The sequence below is a fragment of the Eleutherodactylus coqui genome, chromosome 8 (assembly GCF_035609145.1).
Source record: "Eleutherodactylus coqui strain aEleCoq1 chromosome 8, aEleCoq1.hap1, whole genome shotgun sequence".
In the NCBI taxonomy this organism is placed as follows: domain Eukaryota; kingdom Metazoa; phylum Chordata; class Amphibia; order Anura; family Eleutherodactylidae; genus Eleutherodactylus; species Eleutherodactylus coqui.
The window spans coordinates 86,593,471-86,610,499 of NC_089844.1; the positions used below are offsets into that span (position 1 = coordinate 86,593,471).

Genomic DNA, 17,029 nt, shown 5'->3' on the forward strand with positions numbered 1-17,029 from the left:
GCAGTGAACTGCAGTTAATGGACGCTCCAAAACAGGAAGAAGAGGATCTGGCTGGCTGGAGGCGAGATGACCCAGGGGACTGGAGGAGCAGGGAGAAGATCGGTGAGGTGAAGATCTGGTAAGACGACTGGTGGGGGAGGAACATGTAAGTATTGATTTTTTTTTCTAATGGCAAACCTACTGTTAAAAGTGGATGGGTACATGTTCGTTATGGATGCAGGGTGATACTCAGAATCATTTGCTATGGTGGAGCCAATGAACTCCAGTCTAATTCTTTTGCCACCCACTTCAGTCACTATCAGGAAAATTCTATCACAGTCTGTGAAAATTTGAGCATAAAGTATGGACATAGACGTCATTAGATTTACACTATATGGCAGTTCCTCCTGACCCTAGGCATAGTTTTCCTCTAGAATGTTCTTTAGTCTGCTGAGATCTTTCGGTATCTCAATGATATTTTCATGAGGTCTGTGATTGTCTGGATCTGTCTTCTTCACCTTTCGTCTCTACCAAGTATAATTTTGGACTTTGTCTTCTCAGAATATGTACAAAATAAGGAAAAAAAATGGATCCAGTTAGCCTGGGATCTAATTTCTTTGTATTGGTAGGAAGGATCACTCCTATAAATTAAGCAGCTGGTGTGCAAAATGCAAACAAACGGGTGTAGTTTCACTTTAAACAACTTTTATGCAGCAATGCTAGAAGTCAAAATGCCTTCCTTTCGCTGTAGGACCGAATTGGATGGAGGAACGGATCGATGCATTTGCTGGTATTTGTCACGGATGCAGATTCTCATTATGGCATGGACAGCAAATTGGCCGGTATTGTGATTCCAAACGATTGTCAATGTCACCTAGACAGCAGTAATGAATACTACATGTCAACTGTCCAGGTACAATACCGTTTTATTCACCTTGGGATATTGGAAAAGCAGCTAGAAGTCACTTTTTACAGTATAGTGGTGATGCTTAGTGCAATATTCTTGTTTTATAATGCCCTTTATATGAGGCACCATAAGGAATGGGAGAAAGGAACCAACAACTACTCTGCAAATTTCTGGGTACTTTTACAGATAATTGCTTTGAAAAGTTTGTTTGAAGTGTAAGAATGACAGCCATTCATTTGCTTTTACCCAGGGCGATAATTGTTGATTAGTTGCCTGAGATATCATTCATAGAGTGGCTCTCCATGCAAAGTTTCTCAAGTCGTTTACATATGAATGACTGCAACTTTACAGCAGACAACTTTTGATCAACCAGCGATTACTTTTTTGGTGACCTGAAGTAAAACGACTAGCAGCTTATTGCTTCTTACCTTGTCGATGTCCATGTTTACACCGAACTACTATCATTTAAATTTGGTCTCTCAGGCAATTATGCAGCAGATAGTCGTCTCTTGTACCTTCAGAGAGGAGGTTGCCACTTTTAAAAATCCCTTGGAAATATTCACTACTCCACCTCTACTTGTATCATATTATATAATGGATAGGAATATGGATCTCAATGAAGAGTAAACCTCCAACGAATACATCTTGGCTTTGGTTTCTTCCAGGAATATCCCACACTCGGTCAGTTGATTGAGAAGTTGGTCGAAAATAATATTCTGCTCATTTTTGCTGTTACTGAAAGTCAAGTCCCACTCTACCAGGTAAGTGCAAAACACTTGTTGACATTGGTATTTCTAGAGATTTAAGTATATTGGGCATTCTATGGAGAAGCCTCCTCATTTTATGGTGAACACCTTTTAGCAAGGTTCTACTGGTTCGGTTTGCTAAGCCATAAACTCTGAGGGTTATACAGGGCTTTTATTGGTCTCAGACAGTGCTATATACACCCGTTTTAGGGGTTTGGGTGAACTTCCAGTTCGGTTTGAACTAAGTAAGACCAAACCAAACTTTTTGCAAAAGTCCAGCAAACAAGCTGAACCAAACTTTTCAGAAGTTTGCTTATCACTAGTAAACACATACCTGGCACCATGGGGGTTTATGGGCCCCAATCCATTACCCAATGGGCAGTTCGAAAATTTGTAGTTCTCCACTGATACTGCAACAAGGAGAGACCAGTAAAAGGGTCATCCCTATTTTCCCTATTGAAGGGCACAATTTTGAGTGCTGCCACAGTCCACTTCTTGTTTTTTTAGGTCTGTAGCTTTTACATATTACTACATGACTAAACTAATAAACTATCCAAAAACTCTTTAACCCCTTCCCTCCATATGACGTAAGGGTATGTCATGGCAGCGGGGTACTTCCCACAACTGGACGTGCCCTTAGGTCATGTGGAAAGCACAAGATCATAAGAGATCTAGTGCTATCCGGCAGCAGGAGCCGGCTGTCACTGATAGCCAGCCTTCTGCTGAAACAGCGGGGGTGCATTGGAGATGCGACCACCACTGTTAACCCCCTCCCCGCCGAGATCTATGTAGATCACAGCACGGGAAGGGTTCAAAGAGGGAGTGCGCTCTCTCTGGGAGGTTATCGGGCTCTCACAATATAAATCGCAGAGAGCCCGGCTGGTTGCCATTGCAACAGGATGCCACCTACAGGCGTCCTGTATTAGCATTGCCTATGATCGCTGTAATAAGCGATAAGGCATTGCAGTAGAGAAGTCCTGCAATGGCTTATCATAGCAATCATCGGTGGTATGCTGTAAGTCCCCCACAAATGGGGTAAAAAAAGATCAAAATAATGTACAAAAAATAAAAATGTAAAAAAAATGTTTTGGGGGGCTTTTTCCCATATTAGCATAAAAAATAAAAAAAATCCCACATATTTGGTATTGTCATGTCCATAACAACGTGTACAATAAATTGAACATGCTTTTATCCTGCACGGCAAAAAGCGTTAAAAAAACGCAGAAAAACTGAGGCAAAATGCTAATTTAAGTAATAAAAGTGATCGAAAAGCCATATGTACCCCAAAATGGAACCAGTGATAACTACAGCTTGTCTCGCAAAAAATAAGCCCTCACACAACTCCGTCCATGGAAAAATAAAAAAGTTATAGTACTTTGAAGGCAGCAATTTAGAAAAAAAAAAGAAAAGATTTCCAAACAAAAGGGTTTTTATTGCCGAAAAGTGGAAAAACCTAAAAAAAAAATATAAGAATTTTGGTATCCTTGTAATCGTACCGGCCCGCAGAAAAAATGGGCTGTGTCATTTAGGGCTCAGTCCCACCGAATCTGATGCGCCCGTGTTACTGCACGATAAGACGGCCGCACCGGGTGCGGACGACTCTCTGCATGACCGGCTCCATTGCTGGCCATGTGTTCTATCTGCCGGCCAGTGCGGAGAGTCGTCCACACCGGCAGTGCAGCGGTCTTATCGTGCAGAAACACAGGCGCATCGGCAAAATCTATGGTAGAATTCTCTCCCTGCGATCATAAAAAAAATTATAAAAGTTTTACAATATAGTCTACATACCCAAAAAGGGCACCGATAAAAACTACAGTTCGCCACACAGAAAACAAGCCCCCATACAGCCAGGTTGATGGAAAAATAAAAAAGTTATGGTTTTTGAAAAATGGAGATTAAAATGCGCCAAAAATAGTTGCGTCCTTGAACCCAAAATAGGCCATGTCCTTAAGGGGTTAAAGGGTGCTTATTATAATTTCAATATCAATACTAATCCTTTCACCTTGAAGAATACTGTCATACCAACTGGCAGAGCCACCCAGGAAATTTCAATTCCATATGGTTTCCATGTAGAACTATCTGCAAACTCCAGATTGTTTTACAATAAGACATATCTGAAATCTCATCTATGTGGTGGATTGTAGATATTTAAATACAGGGTTAGGACAGGAAACTGAGCTTTTGTCCTGGGTGAAGGAAAGCCAAGTTGGGGCATGTTCCCCATGCAACAACAGAACAAATAGGCAAATACTCACCATTCACGGCTTCCTGCATCTTCAACTCCACTGCTCAGTCCTCCATTCATGGTGTTTGTTTACAGGCTACAGTCAGCCAGTGTACAGGACATAACAGACTACTGTAGCCAATGACAGTTCAGTAGTCAAGCACTGAGTTCTTTCATTGGCTGTGACATCCCATAAACAAGCTGCTACAACTTGTAAACATAGCATCATGGGGAAGAGTGAAGGTGCTGAACGCAGCGGGGAGCCGAGTATATGTTGTTGCATGGGGAACATGGTTTAGAAAAAATATACCTGAGGTAATTTTTCTCCTTTTTTCCTGTAAGAACAAAAATAGCTAAATATTGTGCATCCAGATTCCGGATTGAGCTTTTATTTTAGTGGTAACGAATCTAGATTTTGTGCTCTGTCTATTATGCATTCTGCAGGGATAGTTACAGTTGTTGTGCTTCATGTACTGCTCTGGTGCATCCAGCCCGCACAGTGATTTAATATGTAGAATTGCATTAGCCTTTGATTAATGGTGTTTTGTCCCTGGGACAAGCTGGGTCTATACTGAAATGAGAATATAATGAGCAATATTTCCTGTGCCTCTGTAATCAGTAAAGCTGGTAGGAAAAAATACAAACATAAGATCTGATATCCAACTGAACAGAGAGGTCTTATCTCACAGTAAAGCCTCATACACATGCAGTGCTCAAGGGGCTGTAGTACATGGAGTCAGAGGCGTAACTTGAAGCTCCTGGGCCCCAATGCAAAACCTGCAACAGGGCCCCCAACTATAATGTTTTATTTCCTCTGCAGTGGTCACTGCAGGATAAATGTAGTATTACTGGATGGCCATTCACATGAATGATCATTCTGTAATACCAGGACTGTGCAAGTTCAGCCTGAATAGGAGCTCTTAGCGGATCATAGAGGGCGGTCTCCTGCAGGGAATCCTGCCCTATAACATTCCTGTGCTCTAATGGGACATATAAACAGGGGTTATGCTCTTGGCCCAACCCCTTTAATGTATCGTGGTAGGGGCAGGCAACACAGGAATCGTGGGTACAGTGCGGGCACCAGGCTTACAAAAATATATAATCTTTTATTTTAACAAATAAACTTGGAGATTAAGTTGGCAGTAGAAGCTTTGGTTAATAGATAAGCAATATGCGGTTACTTAGAAACATTAGATAACCTAACTGACTTTAAAGACAACGATTATCGCTCAAAAAATCTTTTGAGCGATAACCATTGTGTGCTTAACAGTGCAAACCTTGAGTGATCACCTTGCGCTCCGAGCGGAGGATGCAGAAGACAAGCGGGGCTGCTTGCCTTCTGCATCCAGCTGTTCCCCACTCGGAGCGCCCAGCTGTTATACAGCTGAGCGCTCCGAGCGGAGGATGCATTAGATAAGTGGGGTGGCCCACTTGTCTTCTGCATCCAGCTGTTCTCTGTTCGGAGCGCCCAGCTGTTATACAGCTGAGCACTCTGAGCGGAGGATGCAGAAGACAAGCAGAGACGCTTGTCTTCTGCATCCAGCTGTTCTCCTCTCGGAGGGCCTGACTGTTATACAGCCAAGCACTCCGAGCGGGGTATGAAGAACACAGTTGGACTGCGCTGTTCTTCATACCCAGCCTGTCATCAGGGAGCGGGATACAGCTGAAACAATAGCATCAGCTGTATCCCGCTGTGAATTCCTGATAACTGATCACTGATGTTTCAGCATGCTGAAAGATCAGCAATGGCTTAACGAAAACTGCATGATGTCAGTGCAGTTAGACACAACGATTATCGCTCAAAAGATGGTTTTGAGCAAAAAATGTTGTGTCTAAATGGGCACTAAGAGTATGTCCTAACTCCGATGTGAGTGGGGTATAGAGACAATGTATTATAAATCACAAAGATGAGCAACACACTTCAATTGTAGAACATCTGGTCGTACCACTAAATGTTTCAACTCAGCGATGGAGGTCACCCGCATACAACTGACAGATGAATGTGTTTCACTGGTGTCAGCTCAATGTCGTGTATTTTAACTGGCAGGCCTATACACAGTTCAGACCTTTTCCTGAGGGCCCGCCTCACTTACATATTCCCAGCGGGCTCACTGTAATGCAAGTGATGCATTTTTAGATGTCTGTTGGGGGACCCCGATTCGCAGAGCTGTAGGACGATGTGAATCCTTTGTAAAATTCTTTCCAGCTGTATTCCGTACAGCTTTGTTCTCTCAGCCACGTCTGTTCTGGTGCATTATGGAACTGCGCTTTTCAAACACCGGCCGCCTCCTTTCTTGTGCCACTGTCCATCTCTAATGGGCACAGATTTTCTAGGATATATCCTCCAGGGCTCCTCACTCATTTGGAACTTCTCTCTCCCAGCAATGCAGTCTCTCTTAAGGCTCAGTACCCCTGGAATTGCTCTCTATCTTGCAGCTCTCTGTGATCTCAAGTCCTCCAAATCTCCCACCTGACCTCTGCAGCCAATGGAAAATTGCATACAACACCTTATAGAGAAACATAACTGCAATAATGTATGACAGCCAGTAGAGGTAGCTCTTATATCATCCAAATTACATAACTGTAAGAACCACAACAGAGCTCATTACAACTCAAACTCAAACCTGGGCTTCCTCCTTACAAGTGCACAAAGTGATTACCAGTAAGTGATCTCAAAATAGCCATATAGTTCTGTTCATTAAAGGGGTTGTCCAAAATTAGAAAAACATGGCTGCTCTCTTCCAGATGTGTTTACTGCATTTCTACTGGGTAAATGCATTGAAAAATATGATGTTCAACCAAACACTACAAAGTATCTGTAAAGCACCTGTACCGATGTTTCCAACACAAAAACTAAGCAGGGCTCGTTGCTGCTGCCCGGCATTGTTTTCAAGTCATGGCAGAGTCCCCCAACAGGATGGGCAACCTCGTTAATCTAGTGCATACTGCACTTAGAGGCAGTCTGGCGCAAAGTTTGTTCATTAACTCAGTATTTAAGTTCATTCACATGGGCGTATGCAATTTTTAACCGTGAAAGAACAGACAGATTTCTCTGCGTGTGTATGTGCGTGTTGAATGATTTTTTGTTGCATATAAGCATTATATTTTTACATCCATTTGTCATCTGTTTTCTACACATTAAAAAAAAAATAGCCAAAAAAAAAAAAAGACCGCCAAATTGATGTCACTTTTTTTTACTGTTCCCTGGCAACATGCGTGAAAAAATGCAGCACACACGCATGTAATATCTGTGTTCGCTGAGCTTTTTTTTTTAAATTCACACTCCCATAAACTTTCATGGGCAATTTTGCTTGGGAATACAGAATTAATAAGGGCATGTTGCAATTTTTCTATGTGCAACATTGATTATGCATAAAAAACACATGTCTGAATACACCAATTTACTGTCATGGGTCCGTGTGCTTTCCACGTGAATGGGTCCTTAATAAATATCCCGCCACTAAATTTCCTTGCATTGCACATAGGTTCATTCTTTGGAGAAATATTGTACTATAACATATAAACGCACATTAAGGATCTGTATTATTTTAATACTCTTCTATTAAAGCATAATTGAGTTTAGAATTTATTATACAAACAAAAAAAAAACTTTCCATCTACAATTGTAGAAAACAATAAAAAAATCTTCAACCCGTCTCTTAACATGAACTGAATGACATATGGAAGTGGAGCCATGGAGCAGATGTGATTTGAACATGAGATGTTGTTTCCAATTTATTTTAAAGTATGTGAAACAATAAATCAGAAAAATATGGTTCATGTTTGATATGTCACATACTTGGCAAACGGCAATTAAAATGTTACCTTATTTTATTGTTGTGGTTTGATCCTCCATTGGATGAAATCTTAGCAGAAAAAGTTGCTTTGTGTAAGTTTTTTTTAAAGGGGTCTTCTTGGGCATTTATTAATGGTGACCTATACTCAAGAAAGGTAGATAGGTCATCAGTGTCTGATTATCGGGGATTCACTGCTCGAGATCCCCACCAATCAGCTGATGTTTCAGCTGGCGGTAAGTGCAGCGGGGCCAGATGTCCGCATTGGTGGTCAGGGCTGAACAACCATTGACATCAATGGAAACAATGCCTTCTATTACGTCCAGCTCTGACTGCAATGAGGATCCAAAAGTATAATAAAAGGCATCACTGCCATTGATTTCCGTGCGAGTGAAGCAATCTATTATACTTCCAGCCCTGACCACCAATGCAGATTGGAAACTTAAAGTGGCCCTGGAAAAAAATTGCGTGCCAATCATCATGGCTAGAACACTACATTAGAGTAGGGCACACTACACTATTTAGTGCAGCCACTGCTATTCGGTCCGAATGGCCAGATGCGCTACACAAATAGGGTAGCCACACCATGCTAGTTTTTTACCATTTTCTGCTCCTCCACCCCCAGCCAAAAAAAGATCCTGCAAATTAAACAATATGTAATGTTATATATGCCCCAAAGTGTTAACATTGAAAAATACAACTTGTCCTGCAAAGAAAGAAGCCCTCATGCTCCATTAAGGAGTGCCATCTTAACAAATGGGCTTGACGGGCACTTTCCCAGGCTTCCCCCCCCCCCCTCCAAGCATACTAATCTATGTATGTTAACATTTTAATGCACCATGCATCATATATGATAATGTGTGGCGGGATATGAACTTGGCTCCAATCTGTCTATGCCATGTGTGAAGACTTTAGTTTTGTCACTTTCTGTTTCACTTTCAAATTATTCATAATTTCTATTAAAAAAAGAGATTTCCCACCAAATGGATGTGTGGATCATCCGGTGAAGCATAGTGCATTGTCTTGTTACTTTCGAGTGTAAAGTAGCCTGGCGCTATGAACAAAGATGCCTACAGTGCAAGAGGAAAATGGACCCTAGGGACTTAAACTTCCGGTTCTCCAGTCTAGGTCGCCGGTTGCTAACTTGCTCGTCCTCCCGCGTTTTCTCGACATTGTCCTGTGGCTGCCGCATCCCTATATAATATATTTTTCCAGGTAAATAACCCTTTTAATAGAAATAAAATGTAATGTTTCATAAGGTGACCAGATTTTCCCAGGGTCAAGGTGGGACAGAGGGGTTTGGTTAGGTGGGCGGGGCTTATCACAATGTATGATTTTAGCTCCGTCGTTATAAAAAAGTACGGTTCAAAAAAGACAGGGAGCAAATTTTGCAGCATTTCTGTATCCAAAAAACAGTCAAAATGTGTACCATTGGTGCAGATTTTGACTGAAAATCAGCCATGTACCTGCAGCTTATTTCATACTATGCGGCGCTCCCCCTCACCTCCGCCGTTGACTTCCCACTGTCAGCGCTCCCTGGCTTCCGGTTTCCAGCCGTCTGTAGCAGCCTCACCTGACGAGGCCGCTGGGAACCGAAAGCCGGGGAGCGCTGACAACAGGAATACTTTGGAAATTTCTGCTGTGGACATTCCACAGCATTTTCACCTTGTGGAAACATACTGTAAGTCAGCTTGAGTTATGCTGCCACATGCAGAGTGGCCCCAGTAGTAATAGTGACCCCGATAGTGACCTCAGTAGTAATAGTGACCCCCCACATTGGCTCTCAGTAGTAATTGGGACCCCCATAGTTGCCTTAGTAGTATTAGTGACCCCCACAGTGCCCTCAATAGTAATAGTGACCCTCACAGTGCCCTTAGTAGTAATAGTGACCCCCACAGTGCCCTTAGTAGTAATAGTGACCCACACAGTGCCCTCAGTAATAATAGTAAACCCCATGGTGCTCTCAGTAATAATAGTAAACCCCACGGTGCCCTTAGTAATAGTAACCCCTACAGTGCCCTCAGTAATAATAGTGACCCCCACAATGCCCTCAATAGTAATAGTGACCCCCACAGTGCCCTCAATAGTAATAGTGACCCCCCCCCAACACCCTCAATAGTAATAGTAACCCCCACACTGGCCTCAATAGTAATAGCAACCCCCACTGTACCCTCAGTAGTAATAGTGACCCCCACAGTTGCCTTAGTAATAATAGTGCCCTCCCACAGTGCCCTCAGTAGTAATAGCGCCACCCACAGTGCTCTCAATAGTAATAGTTACCCCCACAGCACCCTCAATAGTAATAGTAACCCCCACAGTGCCCTCAGTAATAATAGTAACCCCCACAGTGCCCTCAGTAATAATACTAACCCCCACATTGGGCTCAATAGTAATAGCAACCCCCACTGTGCCCTCAGTAATAATAGTAACCCCTACAATGGCCTCAATAGTAATAGCAACCCCCACTGTGCCCTCAGTAATAATAGTAACCCCCACAGTGGCCTCAATAGTAATAGCAACCCCCACTGTGCCCTCAGTAGTAATAGTGACCCCCACAGTGGCCTCAATAGTAATAGTGACCCCCACAGTTGCCTTACTAATAATAGTGCCCCCCCACAGTGCCCTCAGTAGTAATAGTGAGCCCCACAGTGCCCTCAGTAGTAATAGTGAGCCCCACAGTGGCCTCAGTAGTAATAGTGACCCCTGCCAGTGCCATTAGTATTAATAGTGACCCCAGAGTGCCCCCAGAGGTAATAGTGTCCCCTATATCAAGCACAGTAGTAATAGTGACCCCCACAGTATTCCCAGTACTACTAGAACCCCCCCTGAAACCAATATACTTACCCTCCTGCTAGTCTTCCAAGCTCCACCTCTCCTCTTCACAGCACTGCTGCAGGGTCGGAAGTGTGTGCATCCGGCCGCAGTGCCGCAAAGTGATTACCAGCCGGGGAGCTGTGGCACCCAGGCTGGTAGTCACCTTCTTTGTGAGCAGACATCCCAAAAGTAGGACAAATGGCTGTCCTGGTAGAAAGCTGAACACCCCAAAGTGGGACTGTCCCGCCTAAATTGGGGCGTCTGGTCACCTTACGTTTCAGTTACATTTTATTCCTGTAAGTAGCTGTTGTACACTGCTTTGCCCGAGGGCACATAATGCTGTTAAGACAGCCCTGCTATTAAGTACATCCCCACGTCTCAAGGACAGCAGCATGTGATATGATCAGGACGACTTGGAAACTGGGCTACTAACCGGGAGACCAATGCGGGGGCTCTCTTAACAGCGCGGCTTCCTACTGGCTCTCTTCTCTTACTAGCCCTTTATTCAGTCTTCACTGAGGAGGGGTACAGTGAGGACAATGAGGCACACGGGACCCACGTTCTTCAGCAATAATAGGCAACTGTCATGCTATGCGAAAGTACTCTTAGATTAGACAGCTTTAAAATACACCATATGTATCACAATAGCTCTGCTGAAAGATAAATCTGTAGAATTTTAAAGGGGCTTTACTACAATTACAAGTTATTCCCTATCAACAGGATGGGGAATAACTTGCTGATCAGTGGGCATCTCACCACTGAGACTCCCACCAATCAAAAACGAGACTCCTATGTCCTGCTCTGCCTATAACTGCGAGGGTTACTTCTTCCCCCGCAGTGACATCACTGTGAATGGAGGGCTGCCCAGTATGTGGAGTTGGTGCTCCATTCATTTTCAATAAGACTGTTGGAAATACCAGAGCAAGTGCCACACGGGTGTCTCCACAGTCCCACTGAAAGTCAATGGAGCGCTCCATCCAGTCTCCTCCTCACTGCGGAAGGGTGCAGTAACCCCGCAGTAAGTAGCAGGGTGGACACAGGACCCCTGTTTTCGAGCCTGGTGGGTAGGGAATAACTTTAAATTCTGGTACAGCCTCTCTAAGGCTAAAAATAGTTATGTCACTAAGTGGTTAAAGATGGACTTAAGGCGAATTAGTTATGCGTGAAATATATTTACATGAATCAAATTCAAAATTCACAGAAAAAAAATGTTATTTTCTGGATGGTTTTTCCTATTTTATTGTGACCGTTTTTTGGAGATTAATGAAGATAATCAAATATTGAGGTATTTTCACAGGCTGAGCTGCATCTCCTACTACATATCTGCAGCGCTTCAGAGACAAACAGACAGTATGACTGCATTTGCCAGATTGTAATGAACTTTATCAGAGAATTTCCCAAAAAGAAACCTGATCCGCTGTTTTATCCCCATCTATCTGTACGCTGGCAGTCCGGTCAGATGACACAAATTTAAATATAAAGAATTATTTGTGTTTTTTCGGACTAGCATGATAGAACTTCAGGCAGCGCTCCAAGTCAAATACATACAATGTAGTTGGGACAGTATCCAAGGAATGTTGGCAGAAAGGAATTTACAGGTATTAAGAGAGCGGCACTTCATACTGTATTTCTCTTCCCAGAAATCCTTTTATAGGGATGACATTCCTTGTATCTCACGAGGGTAATGAAACCCCAGTTATGTGACTGTAAGGGAAGGCCACACAAATACGAAAGCATTTGCAAAAATTCATGCGCTCGTGTGAATATTTGCACAAGCAAATGTTTTATCGCCACCTTGAGACTCCAGGCAAGAGTGAGGGCAACAGTGGTTTGAAGGATAGACTCTCCGAGTGGAGTGCAGCTGAGGATTTTGGTGTGGCTGCCTGAGTGGACAGTCAGCTGAGTGACGCAACAGATTGTATACTGCTGCCTGCGCCCACCCTGTGTCAGGAACGATTACTGAGAGAGAACTCTGCTGCACAAGTTCATTTTGCAGATTCCCAAAGTTTACAGCCAGAGAGATCATGTCAAAAAACTCCACAGAGGAGGGCAAATCATTTAATAGTGACCTGGTTTGGAGACCACAGAGGGACTTCAGAGGCCTCATTACCCCAACAACAGAACATGCCAGAGATTGTGAGTGAGGACAGACCTCTATAAAAACAGAGTGTGCGCACACAAACACCTGGTGTTAGCAAGCAGGCCTGCTAGTCAGGGCCATCCTGTGCTATTTAAATTGGATGTCTGTAGTTTTGTTAGCTTGTGCACATAGTAACGTATTACATGGAACTATCCACGATTTTGTCTTAAAATCCTAATTGTCCTGGTTCTTCGGTCAGCCTCTTTGTTAACAAAAGGCTGTGTGTGTAGCATTTTGCCATAGTGGAGTTCATTCCGTCTTCAGAGACTTTAATTGCCTATTTCACTAAATACTTTATTATATAGCTGTGTGTACCAATAGTAGAGTGTGAAATCTGATTTTATGTGTTGTAATCATTAGTTAGCCTAGTCAGGGTCGACTTTCTAGCGTTAAAGGCATATAATATCTCCTACTGTTCCTTTTTTCGTACCTACGTAACCAAGTTTCCACTACAGTTCTTTGTCATGAAAGTATACATGTTTCATCATACTCTGGTTTGCTTACCCCTACCGCGACATGACCGCACAGCTGACTTGTTTGACTGCAATGTAGATCTTTATCACATATAATACGGACCTATGAACACTTCAGCTTCCCTTTCATGGAGCGATTTAAAGGGTGCTTAAAGTGTATTTACACCCAAATGATAAAAATGGTCACGTATTAGTAAACGACATTCCAGAGGGATAACAGAATTTTCACAACAAAGTATGTTTCATGCAGACTTATTAGCTGCTGCATTGTGCAAAAGTAACAATAAGTTCATATTGCTTGCACTTTTTAACCCTTTAAGGATGCTGCCCATTTTTTCCCCCATTTTCGATTTCTCTTCCCCACTCTTAAAAAATCATAACTCAATAGCTGTATGAGGGCTTGTTTTTTGCAGGATAAGGGCTCAGTCACATGGGCGCATCGGCGCCCGTGTTACTGCAGGTAGCAGACGGACATACCTGAAGATGGACGTCTCTCTGCAGCGCCGGAGGAAAGAACATGTGACCGCTTCATTGCCGGTCGTGTTCTTTCATCAGCGCTGCAGAGAGACGTCCATCTTCAGGTACGGCCGTCTGCTAACTGTCAGTCACACGGGCGCATCGGTGCCGGTGTACGGGTGCTGATGCGCCCGTGTGACTGAGCCCTAAATTGTATTTTTCAATGGTACTATTTAATGTACCATACAAAATTTTAAAAAGTTTTTTAGTCCATTATAAGTGTAGGGAAGTGGAAAAAAAAAACAACTAAATTTTTTCATCTTTGGGGTTGCGTCTTGCTTTTTGCAGAGTAATTTTACTATTCCTTACTTTTACTATATATATATATATATATATATATATATATAATATATATATCTATCTATTTATATATATAAAATTGAATGTATGTCTGTATGCGTGCGTGTCTGTTTGTCCTTTATGCGCCACTACGCCATTCATCCGATCGCCATGAGACTTTGGGAAGTTGTTGAGTACACTCCTGGGAAGATTATAGGCATAGTACATTTATGCTACGATAAATGGCGCGCGTGCGAGCGTCGTCGACAGTTACGACCCCCCCACGTAGATCGTTCGATTTCCATCATTGCCACTAATTCTCTCACTTCCCGATGTTGTAGAAACATGAAATTTGGCAGGAGCATTGATTATGTCATAAATAGGAAAAGCTAATGGGTGCCAACTCGATTATTCAATTCTATGCGCCAAAGAATTAGCGTCCACATTTTACGTACGGAATCTAATTTTCTCGCTTCCCAATGTCATAGAAACTTGAAATTTGGCACGAGTATTGATTATGTCATAAATAGGAAAAGTTAATGGGTCCCAACTCGATTATTCAATTGTAAGCGCCAAAGAATTAGTGTCCAAATTTTACGTACGGAATCTATTTCTCTCACTTTCCAATGTCATAGAAACTTGAAATTTGGCACGAGCATTGATTATGTCATAAATAGGAAAAGTTAATGGGTCCCAACTCGATTATTCAATTTTAAGCGCCAAAGAATTAGCGTCCAAATTTTACGTACGGAATCTAATTTTCTTGCTTCTCAATGTCATAGAAACTTGAAATTTCTTCCCAATGTCATAGAAACTTAAAAAATTTGGCACGAGCATTGATTATGTCATAAATAGGAAAAGTTATTGGGTCCCAACTCGATTATTCAATTGTAAGCGCCAAAGAATTAGCATCCAAATTTTACGTACGGAATCTAATTTTCTCGCTTCCCAATGTCATAGAAACTTGAAATTTGGCACGAGCATTGATTGTCTTAATGCATGTCTCAAATCATCAGTTCTATGGCAACATGTTAAGAAATTGACTTTGAAAACCAATATGCGTGTTCAACTACAAAATGATGCATCCACCGAATGTTTCGCAAAACAATTGCTGGATATTGGAAATGGGAAAATGCCTATCGACAGATCTACACAATGTATCACATTGCCAACAAACTTTGGTAAGATGACATCAACCAAAGACGAATTGATTCAAAAGGTTTTCTCAAATATCGCGCGGAATTACAAAAATCCTCAGTGGCTCAGCGCACGGGCTATATTAGCAGCTACCAACAACGATGTCAATGCCATCAATTTCAGCATTCAAAACGGAATACCAGGCGAAGCGACAACGTATAAGTCCATCGATACTGTGATGAATCAAGATGAAGCTGTCAATTACCCAACGGAATTCTTGAATTCACCCGATTTTCCAGGTATGCCACCGCACATTTTAACATTGAAAATAGGCGTGCCTATCATTCTTCTCCGAAACATCCATCCACCACAACTTTGCAATGGTACAAGACTTTCAGTGAAAAAGATGATGAACAATGTCATCGTAGCTACAATTTTGAATGGGAAATTCAAAGGGGAAGATGTTCTGTTGCCACGTATTCCAATTATCCCAACAGATATGCCATTTGAATTCAAACGTTTACAGTTTCCGGTGTGACTCGCTTTTGCAATGACCATCAACAGAGCACAAGGACAATCGCTGCAAGTGTGTGGGCTAGATTTGGAGAATCCGTGCTTCTCACATGGACAACTGTATGTGGCCAGCTCACGCGTCGGAAAACCTTCGGATTTATTCGTGTACGCGCCAGACGGAAAAACAAAAAATATTGTGTATCCACAAGCACTTGATTAAATATAGAGATGAGCGAGCACCAAAATGCTCGGGTGCTCGTTACTCGGAACGAACTTTTCGCGATGCTCGAGGGTTCGTTTCGAATAACGAACCCCATTGAAGTCAATGGGCGACCCGAGCATTTTTGTATTTCGCCGATGCTCGCTAAGGTTTTCATGTGTGAAAATCTGGGCAATTCAAGAAAGTGATGGGAACGACACAGCAACGGATAGGGCAGGCGAGGGGCTACGTGTTGGGCTGCATCTCAAGTTCACAGGTCCCACTATTAAGCCACAATAGCGGCAAGAGTGGGCCCGCCCCCCCTCCCAACAACTTTTACTTCTGAAAAGCCCTCATTAGCAATGCATACCTTAGCTAAGCACCACACTACCTCCAACAAAGCACAATCACTGCCTGCATGACACTCCACTGCCACTTCTCCTGGGTTACATGCTGACCAACCGCCCCCCCTCCCCCCCACAGCGCACACCAAAGTGTCCCTGCGCAGCCTTCAGCTGCCCTCATGCCACACCACCCTCATGTCTATTTAGAAGTGCGTCTGCCATGACGAGGAACCGCAGGCACACACTGCAGAGGGGTTGGCACGGCTAGGCAGCGACCCTCTTTAAAAGTGGTGGGGCGATAGCCCACAATGCTGTACAGAAGCAATGAGAAATATAATCCTGTGCCACCGCCATCAGGAGCTGCACACGTGGGCATAGCAATGGGGAACCTATGTGCCACACACTATTCATTCTGTCAAGGTGTCTCTGCATGCCCCAGTCAGACTGGTAATATGTACCTTAACAGTAACCGCGTTGGTGGTAATGTGGTGGTGACGGCGAACCTAGTAGCGCAGTTTTATTTTGTTGGTTTTCGGAATGTGGCCAGGATTAAGTGGGCCGTGGCGGGGGGATGGTGGGGGGGCTCTCTTGTAGTGTCGGTAAAGGTGAAATTCTTGGACTGCCACCAGACGAACCAATGCAAAGGCATTTGCCAAGAATGTTTTCCCTGTTGGAGGAGGAGGGGGATGTTTTTGAGGCACTACGTGTCCTCTCCACGTGTCCGTGGTTATATGCACCTTAACAGTAACCGCGTTGGTGGTAATGTGGTGGTGACGGCGGACCTAGTAGCGCGGTTTTATTTTGTTGGTTTTCGGAATGTGGCCAGGATTAAGTGGGCCGTGGCGGGGATATGGTGGGGGGGGTTATCTTGTAGTGTCGGTAAAGGTGAAATTCTTGGACTGCCACCAGACGAACCAATGCAAAGGCATTTGCCAAGAATGTTTTCCCTGTTGGAGGAGAAGGG

General features: G+C 43.2%; 1 protein-coding gene across 1 annotated transcript in view; it reads left to right on the forward strand.

Annotated features, from left to right (window-relative positions):
• Positions 1–17,029, forward strand: part of ITGB6 (integrin subunit beta 6) — a 79,165-nt gene that overhangs the window by 17,195 nt on the left and 44,941 nt on the right. Inside the window, exons 7-8 of the mRNA XM_066575954.1 lie at positions 731–892; positions 1,552–1,647. Of these exons, the coding sequence (XP_066432051.1) occupies positions 731–892; positions 1,552–1,647 (258 nt within the window). The remainder of the gene's footprint in view (positions 1–730; positions 893–1,551; positions 1,648–17,029) is intronic.